This window comes from Oenanthe melanoleuca, chromosome 1 (genome assembly GCF_029582105.1).
Source record: "Oenanthe melanoleuca isolate GR-GAL-2019-014 chromosome 1, OMel1.0, whole genome shotgun sequence".
Taxonomy (NCBI): Eukaryota; Metazoa; Chordata; class Aves; order Passeriformes; family Muscicapidae; genus Oenanthe; species Oenanthe melanoleuca.
In genome coordinates this window covers 28,883,457-28,899,406 of record NC_079333.1, presented here as the reverse complement: position 1 = coordinate 28,899,406, position 15,950 = coordinate 28,883,457, and the positions used below count along the sequence as shown (strand labels likewise).

At 38.8% G+C, this 15,950-nt stretch overlaps 1 protein-coding gene across 2 annotated transcripts in view; it reads right to left on the bottom strand.

Moving 5' to 3' along the window:
- Positions 1-484: 484 nt before the first annotated feature.
- RIMKLB (ribosomal modification protein rimK like family member B) overlaps positions 485-15,950 on the bottom strand; it is a 50,629-nt gene continuing 35,163 nt past the window's right edge. Inside the window, exons 6-10 of one of the 2 annotated variants that reach the window (XM_056496481.1) lie at positions 13,606-13,809; positions 7,088-12,183; positions 5,219-5,372; positions 934-999; positions 485-682 (exon numbers count right to left, since the gene is read on the bottom strand). In XM_056496481.1, the coding sequence (XP_056352456.1) occupies positions 11,720-12,183; positions 13,606-13,809 (668 nt within the window). In that variant the 3' untranslated portion in view covers positions 485-682; positions 934-999; positions 5,219-5,372; positions 7,088-11,719. Of the gene's footprint in view, positions 683-933; positions 1,000-5,218; positions 12,184-13,605; positions 13,810-15,950 lie in introns of both variants that reach the window. The other variant, XM_056496474.1, reaches the window with a different exon arrangement.

The following is a 15,950-nucleotide window of genomic DNA, read 5'->3' as shown; positions in this document are numbered from 1 at the left end:
ATAGATAGTAACAAAGTACATGTCCATGTCTGTAACAAGCCCTGCCACTATGGCTTCAAAATCCAAAGGCACATTATCTCTGGTGGGTTAACCAAGCTGCTTCTCTTTTTCTGTAGCAGTCACCAAAGTGACCATGAAGTATAGCATGATCAGTATGGTCACTTCACTATTAAAACTCAGGAGACTTGTACCCTCCACGACTTCGGCGAACTCGTAACACGACTGATAAAACCAAAGGCCTGATGCTGAAGTTTCTAAGGCATTTGGGAAGACTATCCATGTCAATATAAAGCATTTAGAACTCTTAGGAATGAAATTCCTGGAACGAAAAAAAGGTTAATAAAGTGAAGAATATCCAACAGGGTTTTACTCTTCTGGCTTAGCCGCAGCTTTGATACAATATCAACGGATTTCTGAAGTTAACCAGCCCTTCAAAAGGGAGATGGTGCAAAAGGTACCAAAATAAATCTCACACTCTCATGAATTACAATTCAACTCTTTTATTCAATTCTCCAAGTTAGTAGGACAGGCATCATGAGTGTTAACACCATGTGTGGACATCACTTCGTTGCACATCCCTGCTGATCCATCCTTTCTTCCCTTCATTGCGAAGGAGGCATTATCAAAATGCTAAGTGTTCCAATGAGAAGCAAGAGAAGACCTCCTGCAGCTGTAGAAAAACCTAAAGAAATAAATCATTGAAGAAGTTAGTCTTTGCTTCAAAATATGAACATCAGAAATGCAGACATCATGAAAAAGAAATCTCTGTATCCAGCACCTATCTGGCTTCCCTGATAGTTGCATCACAGACACACACCAAGGACTAAGCCATGGGTACAAACTCCTCTTCTGACCTTGGAAAAGGCCCTTCCAGGTCAAGGAGCGAGATGCAGTGAAGGTTGTGTTCTGAAGACAAAATCTAGTTCCTGTTACCTTTCCAGTGGGTAGAGCTCAATCTCTGCACCTGGTGATCCAGCATCTTTCACACGCATTAGATTCCTGTGGAAATATTTCACGTGGAGGAAAAATTGTGTAAAAGTTTAGCAAAGTCAAACTGCAGACTTTTCCTGCCTAGCTCTCCCACTGATACAGCTTCAGTATTTGCCATCCAGTAAACAACTATTTCCATTTGGGCACGGACAAGCAATCCTACATCACATTACACTGCAGTACCCCTCCCATACAATGTTGTAAAGGTCCATGGACAGGGTAACCATGTGTGTTGTTTCTTTCACCTTGTGTTTGTTCCATGCATAAGAAAATATATACACAAGCACACCAAGTTTCCTCCTAAAACTCACAAAATCCAAATTTCAGGCTTAAAGCACAATACCACTGAACAGAAAGAATCCAGAGAAAAAAGACTATCAGGCAGTGCTTTGCACAGTAGCAGCAAGGAGGGGAAACTGCACACACCCTCTTGGACAAACCACACTTCTTGTAAATGGAATATTTACAGATATTAAATATATACAGCTGCACAGTCAGTGTGACATTCCCATTCCTATCAAGATATAACTAAAACATTCATCTGGACTCCTGGTCTCCCACTACATCGGTATGACAGAACCAAAAGGATAACTGTGCATACAGCTACTGCTTAGTCATCTTTCTCTGCTTCAGAGCACCTTCCCATTCAGTACATGTAACACCATGGACAGTTTTCACCTCTTCAGTTCCTCTCTCCCCAAAATATAACCATTCTACAACACAGATAAACTAAGCATCAAGGAAGCTCATCAGTGTCACTGCTTCCAGGAAATCTGCATAGATGAAATGCATGACTGGGCAAAGAGGTAGAAACAATTGGGTTACTGGCTTATGTAATATGGATCTTCCCTCCCACTCCAACAACAAATGCTAATTTGTACAAGAGGGATTGTCCTAATAAATGCTGAAAATTAGCACATATGCCTGGAAAATTACAAACGTGATAAATAAATTTATGTAGTATTTAATTTTATATATTACAACAGTGAATGAGGTTCATGATGCACATGAGGAGGAATTTGTTCACAGAAGGGTTGTCAAGCATTAGAACAGGCTGCCCAGGGAGGCAGTGGAGTCACCATCCCTGAAGGTGTTTAAGAAAAGACTGGATGTGGCACTTAGTGCCATGATCTACCTGGCAAGATGGTGTTTGCTCAGAGGCTGGGACTTGATGGTCTCGGAGGTCTGTTCCCACCTAACTTGATACTGTGACTCTGTGAAATTAGTTTCTTGCTATTAAAACACTTCATTGAAAAAAAAAATTCTAATGATCTCTAATAAAATATTTTTTTCATTCCTGTATTAAAAACCTCAATTATATTGTAATTTGTCTAATACAAAAATGCCTTTTCTTAGCTGTTCTGTTTTCCTACAGAAATAGATAACAGTATTATATATTTAACTGCCCAAACACACTTCCCTCCTTCCAAATAAGCAAAAGATATCTATTACCCTAAGACAGAATACTGTACATAGTTGCATACAGCAAACTGCCTCCAAATAAAAAGCAGACATACAGAAATTCACATAAATCTTTTATAAGCCCTTCATGCACAGACTTGGCAGAGCTTAATACACTGACATATTACTATGCAGACTCTGTATATTCTAGTAACACTTGTACTGTTTCTAAAGGTAACAAAGGAGGGATGCAGAAATACCTTGAAAAAGCCCTGCATGGGTGCAATGTGAATGTTAACATTTTTATCAGCCTAATCCATCACCTACTATTCAGTCAGCATGAGGAACCATTCCCTCCTTTCACAAATATCACCCCTTTGCCTGTCTGTGGAAGTCTCTGACAAGAATGGAAAATAATCTGTCTTCTTCAAATCTCTACCACATCAAAGCTGCAGAAAACAAGATGCTTTGGTATGCCACATCTAAAAGAAAAAAAAAACAAAACCAAAACTCTTCTGTACTGACAGCCACATGGAGAACCACAGAGGATCTGAAAGTGTTCTAATGCCTTCCTGTTTACAACAACAACAAAAAAACATTCTTTCCTGACCACTGACTAAGTCACCTTGGTCTCTGCCCATTAGAAAATGCTCACAAACATTTATGTGCCTCCTACTATGCTGAGAAGCAGCAGTTACAGGTGTATTGGGGCAAACAAGCCCATGTCCAGGGCCAGAGGAACACCTTTCTTCCCAAATGTTACTGTCAGGTAAATTCAGTGCAGCAACACTTCTAATCCACCTGACCACTCATTCAAATAGGTAGGTGCTGTAGTTAGTTTGTGCATTAATGGAACTTTCAGCTCTTCTCCCCAAGATCCAGTTCCCAAAGGCCAGTATGCCTAGCATACATTATATACTGAAAGTCTAGGAAGATTTCTCCTTAGAGCAATAGCTGGGAATGCTCAAGGTCAGCAAAAGCTGTTTTCCTGCCTCATTTCTGTCTCTGATGACAGACTGACATAGGCTTCTGACTTCTTTGCCTGTACTATCAGGAATTATTCCTCTTCAGCACATCTCCAGCCTGACCGGATTTGAAACCCTTTCTCTATGACCTTTGTCTCACATGCAGACTTTGCTCATTATTGTATTTAACAAGATTCTAATCAGTTTTCTATCCAAAGTATTTTTCATTTTGCAATCTTGTTTTACTCTGTAAAAATTCAGTTCTGGGATTTCCAGCCTGTGGTCCACAGAATAGTTTCAAAGGCTGTATGATAACTAAGAAGCTAATGGGAAAAGCACACCAGATGTCCATGGCCCTAAGTGGTACCTGATGTGCACTGGAGACTATTTGGTTGCCTGGATATCAAAATTCAGATCCATCTTAGTTTCTCTATATGAATGTTGTTCCTGATTTTAGTGACTACCCCAGGTAACAAGAGAAAACAGAATTTGGAATACTTAGCTGTAAATTAAACAGAAACATTTATGGAAATACAAAAGCTACTGCTGTATTTTGCATTTTAATATATATTCTGACACAATTCCTTTTTCCTAATCCACCTGGACATGTTTATCCATATTTTGAGCTGATCCAGACTCAAACTTCTCCTATGTAAGATAGTTTGTCAGTGCTTCCAGTGCTGTTCTCTCCTCTTATTTTCTTTTTCAGATGAAGCAGTCATCCTACTTGAGAGTCAAATCTCAAATTTTTAATCTCTAGTAGGAGAATTACTCAGCATGGAGGTTTTGTTACAGTGGAACATTCTGATGACATCTGCAATGGTAAGTATTTATGGTGGCTACATCAGTGGTCTCCTAAGAGGAGCCCAGGTTCCCCAGGGAGTTGAGTAAGACAATCTGTAAGGCTGCAGGGTGAAAATGGTTTTTTCACCATTAATAAATATAATTAAATTAATTTTTCAAAAATAGTCTTCATTTAATCTTTATCTCATCCTTTTTTAGCTTCTTGGGTTTATATAAGTTTTACAATGTATGTAGTAATACATATATGTAACTTGTAAAAACTACTTATTGGGGTGCATATGTAAAATGTTTTTTCTGTTAGGAATGTGCAATCAAACAAGGTTTAGAGCCACTTAGAAGTGAAGAGGTGGCTGCAACTACCAGTTGCAACTAACCACTAAGTCACAAACATTCTATAATTTGTATTTTCTACTTCCAAAAAGAATTTTAACTATTGGTGATTCAAACCTTTTTTTGCTACCTTGAGATTTAGGAAATCTCCATAAATAACACTGTTCTTTATTATCATGACATTTCTAAGGCATATATATATATATATATATATATCTAAGGCATATATATATATCTAAGGCATACATATATATTTTATTTATATATATACATATATGTTGCTCTTAAGTAGCAAAAAACACAATTGTGCTCTCAGCCTATGAGGTTGGTCATTAGCTGACAGTAAGATAGTTTTTTACCTTCATAAAATAAAATTCCATAGGATTGCAGAATCTTCCTCATTTATTCCTTGTTTTTTAAACTAGATTACAATAAGTATTTCACCAATGTAACAAATATGATCAGTCTTCTGTGGAGCAGAGAATGACTTGGCTAGAAAAATTCCTTTCAGTCTTATTTTCCAGCACTCTAAATATGTGGCAATTTTGGTGAAATTTAATTTTTTAAGACAAGTACTGTGCCTTATAAAGGCAGAAGGGAAACTAGAATGTTGAAACAAAGATGACAATTATGACATCAGGTAACCAAACACCAACTCAGACAGATCAATGTGCCTCTTACATTACAGGCAGTCTTTCGATGGTCAGAATTCTGTAAATCAGACTCACCATTCAAAGGGACAGTTCAGGGGCTTTGCCTCTCTTCTCCATTCCCCTTACTCCAGTTAGTACTTTGCAATCCATTTCTCCCAGTACTGGAGGTTTCTCAGGTCACAGTCATGAGTGTCTTCTGCTGCTGCTGCCACCTACCAGTTTTATTATTCTGTTGCAGCAGAAGGGCATATAGAAGAAGTTCTTGTTCAGCATGCACATAATCATCATCCCCTGTCTAAGAAGTCATGGCCTATTCAAGTTCTTCATCTCCCCATACACTAGGCAGAGCACTGGGCATAACCAAGATCAATACAGGGCTTTGAAAGCCATTCCATAAAGGAGAAGGAGCATGATCTGTAAAACCACCTTTCAAGCTACATTAAAATCTGAAACTTTAACTATTGCAGAATACAGTAAATTTTGGTTAACTCTCCCCACCAGAGATCAATTGCAGACTCTGCAAAGAACTAGTACTGTATTTCTTTCAAGAAAATCTTCACATAATATGTATCTAAAATCAGGTTAGAGATGCAAAACTGTGATCCAACATGAATAAATTAATAAATCTGAGGAAAACAAATTCTTATTTTCAGACGTTATTACAAACCCCAAAAGACACCCAACCACATGCCTGAAAGTGTTACACCCGTGTCCTATAGCAGCTGATGCACAAAAATATACACAAATAAAGGTATAGGCCTGCCCAATGCTGAGACGCAAGAAGTGGGTGTGTCTGAAAGGAAAAAGCATTGGAAACATAAGTATAACAGGTCTGCAAAATTACCTTGCAAGTAAAATTAAAAGACACAAATTATACACTCAATTATACCAGTGAAATCAGATATCACTCCACTGACTTTCACAGAGTGATTCCAGGTTTATCTCAGTGTAATTGAGAGCAAAATTTGGCTCTAAAATTATACCCTCTCACCTTTATTTGAAGCTGCAATTTTTTATATCGCTGGTAAGTTTGCTTTCTTTCAGGAAAATATAAACTAAGACTATGAAAAATAGACTGTTTTATGATGGTATAGAGGAGTAATTAATGTACATAGAAAAATGATCTGAAACAAGTGCTAATTCTTTACAGATGTCATAGGAAATATAATACTGCATCAGGAAACTTGGGAGCCTGTTTGTAGGCTAATATTCTTCAACTTGAAATGCTATTCCAATTGTCTGATGTTTTACCTCTGAGTAAAATACAAGATTCTCCCCTTTAAATTAAGTAAAAAAATATTAGGTACCCAGTACTTTTACATTGTTTGAGATTAAGGGAGAGTTACCAGAGAAGGATAACATGTACAAGTGCTTTGATATAGCAGTAAGGGCAAGATAAAATGTGCCACCCCATCCTCCACAAACAGAAATCATCAGCTCAACAGTCCTTTACTGCAGCACACATATTCATCCATCTGTCCTCTTTAGGGGATGTGCTCTATTGAATTTTAATAGAATTAACATTCTTAGTACTAGTTTTTCATTCCTATCAACTACTTACTTCTGCAGTTATATTTTATGATCACTTAGCAAATGGAAAGCAACATATCTTTTAAAAATCCAAGCTAAAATAGTACACTAGAAGACAAAATATCTAGAACTGATAAAGAGGAAGTGGAATTATTGTTTTACAAAACTATCCATCATACAGCTGCATAGGGGACTCACTTTTGTCTCACCTGAGTAAAGCAAAGCAAAATGACAGTTTTCTTAAAAGTGAACAAGTATAAGGAGGGGAAATAAGGAAGAAAAGCAGGGTTTTCTCTAAATCCGGTTAAAGAAATCATTCAAGTATCACCAAAATGAACTGATGGGAAGAAAGGAAGGCAGACTAGTTAGCAAACTTAAGAAGGTTAGAGTAAGAGCAGAAAAGTGTCAATTTACCTGACAACAGGTCGGTTTTGGATGTCACCAAACTGCTGCATTTACCATTTTACCCGCTTGCATTACTGGGGGGAAAAGTTTAGGAAGGAACATTCGCAAGGATTTTTCATAAGTTCTCATTCTTGTCATCAGAAAGGGGAGAAGGGGTTTTCTCTGGATTGTTTGACTTTTTTGGCTCCTGAAAAGTTTTGCAAAGAACAGTAACAAAGTGTGAACTGTTAGAACACATTTCTGTAAAAAAAGGGAGAATAAGTCACCCTTAGCGCAACAACAAATCCCACCCAAAATCCTCACAGTAAACATGTGTCATTGTTTTAAACAAATAAACAAAACAAAAGCTTTTCAACTCAAATTAGAACATGAGAGGCTTGGAGACTTCCAACAGCAGATCCACCATCAGAATGCTCCAAAAGTCACCCTCAAAAGGTTAAGAAAGATTTAAAGAAATAAAACAAAGGAAAAGGCAGCAAACACCTGGTTATAAATCCTGCAGTGTTCAGTTTAAAACAATTCCTAGAACAGTGAAAAAATTAAAAATTAAAAAAGACAGTAGCAACAGAAGTTACCTGTCCGAGCACCTACTATTCCATAGAGAGAACAGGAGTGGGTCGTGTGTCTCACACCAGCCATAAAGCCCATAAACCTTCTCAAAAAGAGTGAGCCATGAGAAAGGTACTGTACGATCTGTTTTCAAAGTCTCTCTAAGCCCTTATGGTCCCTTATGTATTTAACTGACAGATTTTTGCAATGAGGTAATTTAGCAAGCGTCACTGGTTTCATTTGTTGGATTTGGCAGTCCGGTATAACATCTGAAGAAGTATCTCCTTTGCGTCTGACATACCCAGATGTTCCAGAGGTATTTCCTGAGTAAATATCACACGGCAAGGATAGCACATGAAGTGGGAGAAATTGCTTTGAGATCGATCATCGGCTCAGAACAAAAAATGTAAGTCAATGTAAACATCAAGCATTGACATTGTTTTACAGATAAGGTGTTGTTACATTACAAGAAAACATTTTATAAAACACATTAAAGCATTAAATACAAGGATTAAGATACAATCCATACATTGACAGCAAGACATCAATTACAAACACAGCAAGTTCAACAGAAGAAAATCTCCAGTGTTACAAAGAACAAAATTTCATCAGATGTAGTGTAAGAAACCTATTCTTGCAAACAAGAGTTTCTAACTGGCTCTTTCAAACATTAAAATATACAAAAATAGTTGTATCACCATCAGCTGTATTGGCACTACTGTAATCCACCACTGTGTTGACCATTTTTTCAGCACATGCTTCCAAACCCACATATGGAGGTAGTGTTAGTGCAACTGTATGGAAGTTTAGCATGTGATTTTCAGCACACAGAACTGAAGAAAATAAAGTGTATAAAGCTGACATCTGTGGAGTTACCTTCAATGGGAAACACTGCCTGCTTACCACGGGCTAGTTTCATTGGTGTTTTTCCCTTTAAGTAAAAACAAGACACCCCCCTTGCATCCCCAGGCCATTCTCTGCATTTCACTATTTCAGGAGGTAAGTAGGGAGTAAATACATGAGACAAGTGTGCCCATTTGTATAAATGAACCCTCAAGCAAGGTTTTCACGCAGCATCAACACCCAGTGTGCAAACACATGTACATGATGTTTCAAATCCTGTCTCCCTCTGTGATCACTATGTATAGACTTATCTCCAAACTAGTAATGGAAGCACCAACCAGAGGAGAAACTTATCAGAACGGAGTCAAACTGCAAATCTCTCAACCCACCTGTCTTTTCAAAAAAATCCTATGCTAATTTCATGAATTTTTTAACTGTGAGGTGTAACCTAGACATTCTGAAAGGGTTCTAGAAATGTAAGGTTCCTGTAAGCTACAAGATACTATGGGGACTCAAAAAAACAAGCCAGAATATTCAGTTAACAGCTCTTTCCTTTAAAAGATGTTTCCTGTGATAGAAACACAAGGCTCCAGTATACCAACTAGCACATGTTTACTCCCTGCTGTTATTCCACATGTGCTCAATGTATGTCACAGCTAGAAAAGGAAGGATTGATGCTATCAGCCTTTCATGGAGTGCAGGCACCTACCAGTAAAAAGGAAGAGACAAAAAAAGAAAAAACAAAAAGAAAAAAAAAGAGTCACCCTCCACCCCAAATTCCACTTGAATAAACAAGCAAGGGAAGTAGAGCTCTTGGAAGAGAGAGTTTACCCCTCAGTGACTAGAGAATTAGGTTACTTTCATGTTCTGTCATTCTGTAACTCTTCAAGGAAGTTGAAGACCTTTATATTCTTCAGTATAACCTGCGCACTTGAAGGCTCAGTATAAAGGATTTGAAAATACCTTTACTGCTGAAGATCCATTTTTTGCTGGACCAGCTGGTCCACCCTCCTGCTTAACACCAACAGTCAACCTTTCACTTGATTTCATAATAATATTTAATTCTACAAAAAAAAAAAAGCCATTTTATTACATTCCTTTTAAAATTAAAAAAAACCAAACTGTACAAAGAAGCATGATCAAACCTCCATAAAGTAGGTTAATACTGTTCTGTTTATTGCCTCTTGAAGACTCTCTGCATAGTGTCCGTGAGTTGTGTTTAAGGTCCAAGTGAAGGTAAAACAGCAGAGCAGCAGAGAGGTGAGGAAGGGCCACAGAGGTGGGCAGTGCAGAACCTCAGAGGGTACATGGGACATGCTCCATTAAAGTATCCAGAAAACAGCAGCATTGCACACACACAACCCCCCTCCAAACAAACCTATTTTCACAAGATGATTTTTCAATTGTAAACGTTTTACTTTTTGTTTTAAAAAAAGAGGCTTATCTTTATATATATATTTATATATATATAGTTCCAGGGCTTTATGAACCCCAAGAATAAGAGGGGAATGAAAAGGGAGAAGGAGGAAGAAAAGGAGGAGGAAGACAGGGACTGAAAAATGGACTCAGTATCTGTTTTGGCTATCTGTTTTCCAAACCAGCTCAAGGCTAATGAGAAAATGCACAGCCAGAAGGATTAAGGAAAATCAGGAAGTCTGGAAAAAAATTAGGAGCTAAACAGCCAACACCCTCAAAAAAATAAAGCAAAACAATTGTGCACACACAAACACACACGAGTGTGTGCACTCACACCACACAGATGTAAGGGTCCAGGATCAACCCCTTGTTTGTGGACCTAGGCTCTTATTTTTTCTTTTTTTTTTTTTCTTAACTCTGGCTGAGCTCTTTTTTTTCTTTTTTTTTTTCTTTTTTTTTCCTTTTTCAAATCTGCCACATTTTCCAAAGCTAAGAACTGAATATTTCTCCCCAGTTATACTCTTTGGATTTATGCCAACATCAATTTTTTATGCTCAGTGGGGAAAAAGTAAGCCTGGTAAGTATTGTATAAACTGCAGCTTTATTCTAAAGCTCCTCTGGATGACTAATCACTTTTAACCAGCTCCTCCCTCCTCCACACCTTACCACATTCCTCCCTCCAAAAAAAAAGCAAAAAATAAAAACAAACAAACAATCCCCCCACCAATGTACAGGCTATAACTCAGTGTTTTCTTAACAAACAGTCTGCGGTGTTTTCACTTTGGCCACTGGTAAAGATGCAGGCATAGAGAAGGGGAGTGTTGGACTAGCATGTATTAAAGAAAAAGGAACATTAACATTGCAGATCTCTCTCAGAAAGACTAAAACACTAACAAATACAAGTCGATGCACGTTTGCTTTAAACTAGTGTAATTCTTTTTCACATTAGATTAAACATCATTTTGTATACCAAACATTACAGTGCTGTTTATCTCCTCCAACCATGCAAAAATTACTTAAAAACGTGCCACTCCTGCCCACAAATAGAATATGACCAATTCCCCTATATACCTTCTAAAATCAGGATTTGAAATGAGAAAAACAGAAGAATCCTCCTTTAAAAGCTTTATAAAGAAATTTAGACACAAAGCTGCCATTTAATACCAAGATGGTACAATTTACAGATTTTTACAGAAAGTTCACATTAAGTCAACTGACACTTCTCTCAGCCTCATCATTTGAAAGGCAGTATCCTGCAAGGTCAGAAAGTGACGACTTTAAAAGGATCCTGAACTTACAGCTCCCACCTACAAGAGCTGGAACAGTAGGTGTCCAGGAATTTTGAAATACTTGGTATTTAACACCTTCAGCTCACATAAAGAATTTGAGGCACTCAGCAATTCACAGGATCAAGTCTTACAGAGGTAGAAGAGACTTAACTGGTGCAGTAATTCACAGAAGTTTCTAGAGAGCTGCCAGACAACTTTCTGAAAACCTTCAACTGTGAATCACGCTTCAATGCTTGCCTGTGAAGACACATGAACTGCAATATATCTGGGGACCAAAGCAGCATCCAAATAAAACTGCCGCTTGGTTACAAACTGAGCATCTCCACTGTAAAACTGATGAAGAATGAAGACAATTTAATGTTCCATAAATGAGTAGGGACAGCAATCACAGCACGTGTGCCTTTTACTTTTGCTCTCTTGACTGACACACCCACCCCCCGTTTCCTCATTCCTCTAAGCGTCTCTGATAAACAGCATTGCAAGTTGGTTTTAAAAGAAAAATTTACAAGAGAGAGTTCTGTTGGTCACCTATTTACATGTGGCATCACTCCACAAGGAGCTTGATCTCATTGGCTAATAGCTGGTTCATGTTGAAGAGAGCCCCCGGGAGCTTGGTGAGCAACTCCCTCTCCGTGGTCTCAGGGTCGCTGTCGACAGAGCTGGAGCTAGCACTCATGTTGTCGACAGCGGCCCCAGCTGGAGGGCCCAGCTCTGGCTCGCTAGTCTCGCTGGCCGTGGACACCACGGAGAGCAGGGACATGCGCCGCGTCAAGCGGCCGGGGGCCAGCAGGGAAGCGGCATAGTCCGCTATGATACCAGCTACGTCTAAATTACAAGCCTTGTCAAAGGCAATGAAACCTACATTTGCATTGGCCTCGCAGACGTAGAATGAGCCGTCGTCCTTCATCAGCAGGTCAATGCCGCACACATCCATCCCCAGGATGTTTGACACCTGGACTGCCAACTGCTTGCCTTGTTCGCTCAGCGAGCACATCATTCCTACACCACCTGCAAAAAGTGAAAAGAACTTGTTGTCTCTGCTCAGGTCACAGGTGACCCACATCCTTCTCAACCGGGCGGTGCCTTTCGCCTGGGAAGCTTCAAAGTGAGCCTGCAAGCACACTGCTGATGACTTACAAAGTGACCTCCTTTCCACAGTGACTACTAATGAACTTGATGCCATACCAGGATTTCCAAAGATTCTGACCTGCCTTTGGCAGGTCAAGATTATGACTTGTTTAAAAACAGTTAAGCAATGACTTTTTAGTCAAGAAAAAAAACACATTTTTGTGATCCCAGGATATTAAAAAATGAACTAACAAACAACCCTTGTTCCTTCTAAGGTGGAGGCTTTCCTTACATGTTTGTAAGTGATCACAAGAAATATTCTAGCAAAATTAAACTTAGAGCTCTTGGTAAGACTACAACTCTAACTCCTAATATAATTGAGGGGAATGGGGATTAAGACATTATCATCTGCTCACATTCCTCTCAACTTGCTATCACAGGTTACTGTCTCTAAAGCAAGAATTAGAGAACATTTGTGTCTGAACCTCAGCTGGTCAGGTTCACATTCCATCACCTAAGTACTAAGTGGCTCAATCATCATCTATCGCAATACTTAAATTTAAAAATAACCCAAACAATAAGAAACAAAAAAAGCCCATTTAGCAGAAAAATCTTTCAGGCTATATTTCCTTTGCATTAAGTAGTAACTAAAATCTCTTAGGCATTTTGACTAACCAAAACTGCACTACACATGAACACATTTTATCCCATTGCTGCTCAGGTTTGGTACAGTTTCAGCCAGGCACCCTCAAGCGTTTTTCCTCCTTTTATCCTCATGTCCAACACCCAAAGTTATGCAGAATTTCAGTTCTGAGTATGCTACAATCAATCCAGTAACCTCCTCTTTCTCCCAGATATGGTCTTTGGAGGAAGAGGTAGCAGGGAAGAAACTGACAGACTTAAAGCAGCATAGAAGATGCACAATGCAATCCAATTGCTTATTGCCTTCAACAGTTTCCACGGTTAACATTTTCTTCTACTTTTTTGCAAAATGACTGAGTCCTCCCTAAGTGTTGCTTTCTGTCTTCCTTCATTTTCTGTTCCTCTCAACAGGATGAAACAAATGGTAACATGGCATTAGCATCAAACTTCCATTACCACATCAGCTGCTCCAGCTGTGCTCTAGAACTTTCCCCTGCTTGTATCATCCCATCTATCAAACACTTTGACCAATGATCATCTCTCCTGTGTTTGCTCAACAGGCTTCTTACTTAATCCTTACTCTCGTGTTTCCCCTTTAAACCCCCAGCAGTAAGCACAAATGAACACAAAATAACACCTGCAGCTGATTTCAGTCAGCTCTGTGATGTTTCAACTGGGTTGAAATGTTCTGATCAAAACTATGAGCAATGCTTTTCCTACCAAGTGAGCAGTTACTCTGCATCCTCCCATCTGTCGAGCAGCGGAGCATGGTGCCCACCACACGGCCTCCCACCACGATGACGCGCACATCCTTGCCGTGGGACTCCTTAACATATTTTTGAAATAAGTAAGGGGCATCGTGACGAATCAAATGGCTTAGGTCTGCCAAATGGTGCTTGTCTCGTGCCAGGAACACGGCTTTACCTGTATGGAGGAAAGAACATCGGGATGTTGAAAGCAGCTACCCATCTGAGCTGCATCAATGATTCAGCACATGAAAGTAAAACCTCTGACCAGCACACTGCCCATTCTCAGAGGCCCCATCTGTAGCTTATATCCATTTACAAATTCTTCCAAGGACAACAGTGTTCCATTGATTCAGTGCTTTTAAGTGTTCAAGTACTGACAGAGCTGAGGAGACATCAGTTAAAAAAAGAAAAAGAAAGAAGCAAGGAAAAAGAAAAAAGCTTTAGATAAAGAAAGTGATCTTGCAGTTTCAACTTCTTTTGGTACAAGTCCTTAGTGAGAGAAAAAAAAAGGAAGAAATACTTAAAGAGCAGCAGACATGTAATTAATAGCAATTTTGTTAATCCAAGACGACAGGACTCACAGCCTACAGCTTTGACACACAGGAACCAACAACATGAAACTGTTAAACACTGGGCATCTAAGAACTCTGAAGTCTCTAGTGTGCTACTGCAGAACCACACACTTCTCTGTTAGGAAGTTCCTGAAAGCTGCTCTTCCCAAGACTTAAAAGGGCTCACAACTCCAGAACGAGATCTGCAGTGGAATAACTACATTCAGAGGAAAACGTTCCACTCCACAATATCCAAGATAATTTAGTGGAAGATTCCACAAGTCATAAAATGAATGGATTATCCTACAACTGAAAAAAATCCCTCTTGACAAATCACTAGCCTTTCTGCAAATAAACATCTCTAGGATTTGTATTTTGTAACCTAAGTAATTTCATTCCCTTTCATTTTTAGAGTGCACCAAAGACTTCTTTGTTGGCAGCAACGTTGACTTTTCCAGTTGTATTCATACTGGTTAAAGTCATCCCTGAAACAGACTCTTCTACTTTCTATCCAATTTCCAGTCTCACAAGACTGCATCCTTTTCCGTCTTTATCTACATTTCCCAGCTTCTTTTCCCCTTTCTTAAGGGCTCTATATCATATTAGATTTATGTTTTGCAATAAGGCTGCACTTTTTCTCTTGTAGCAGAACTGTCATTCAATTCTGTTATGATGTTAACAGATTACAAACATAAATTGATAAACTGCCCTTCTTAAGTACAAGAACAGAAATGCAGCAGTAGCAGAACTAGGATAAATAATGTGTAAAGAATTCCACCAAGTGCTCTTATGCCCAGCTAGAGCAGCCTCTGTTTAGATAGGATTTAAGGTCTCCATAACACAGAACACTGCTTGAGGAACACGGAACCTCTCATTACAGAGACATGAGAATGTAAGCTTAAAATTCACAAGAAAAAATCTCCATATCCTTTCTCCCACTCCAAACTTTATCTCTTCTACAAGCAATTAATAATCCTACTGTATTCCTGAAATGGAATAGGAAGAATGATGCCTTGGAAAGGAAGCACTTAGTTCTTGCGAATTATGCAGCATCATGACATCCTGGCAAAACCAGGATTGGCCCATTTGCTACAGCAGCAAATTGCACAGAAAATTGGCCTAGAAGAGTATAACTTTTATTCATCAGCCAGTACCTATGACCATGTTTGCCTATTTATTTTAAATATAATTTGCAAATGTCTACTTTTCAAATAATCTGAAAAAGTTTCTCCAAATCTCTTAATGTGAAAAGATATGTACTATGCATAAATTTGCATGGAAGTGCCTGGAATTTGAAGTGCTTGCTCTAAAGCAAAACTTGTAAACAGATTTATAGGAATCCTGGCTAAAAAAGGGAGAAGAAAATCAATAGCTGAAACTCTAAAATTATTTAGTAGATCTTCACAAGAGGCAGTATTAAGTCAAATCCACTGCCTCAGATGTCACAGCTGTCAAATTCACTTGCTGCAACATCAAACTCCACCTTGGCTTTAGAGCTCCAGCCACACTTTAAAAACACAGTAACAGATATGGCTGCCAACAGCAGCAGGTCTGATCTTCCTCAGCCCCAGCGTTTTGCTCTCTTCCATTACCTCAACACAAGCATTTGTGTAAGTAAGTGCTAAGTCATGTAAGGAATTAATCTGAGTAAAAATGACCCATCTAGATCCATTCAGGAACATCAGTTCCTGAATCTATTTATTACATGGCTAGAGAAGCACTCATGCCAGGAGAAGAGAAGCATCAGAGGAGCAGAGAGTGAGAA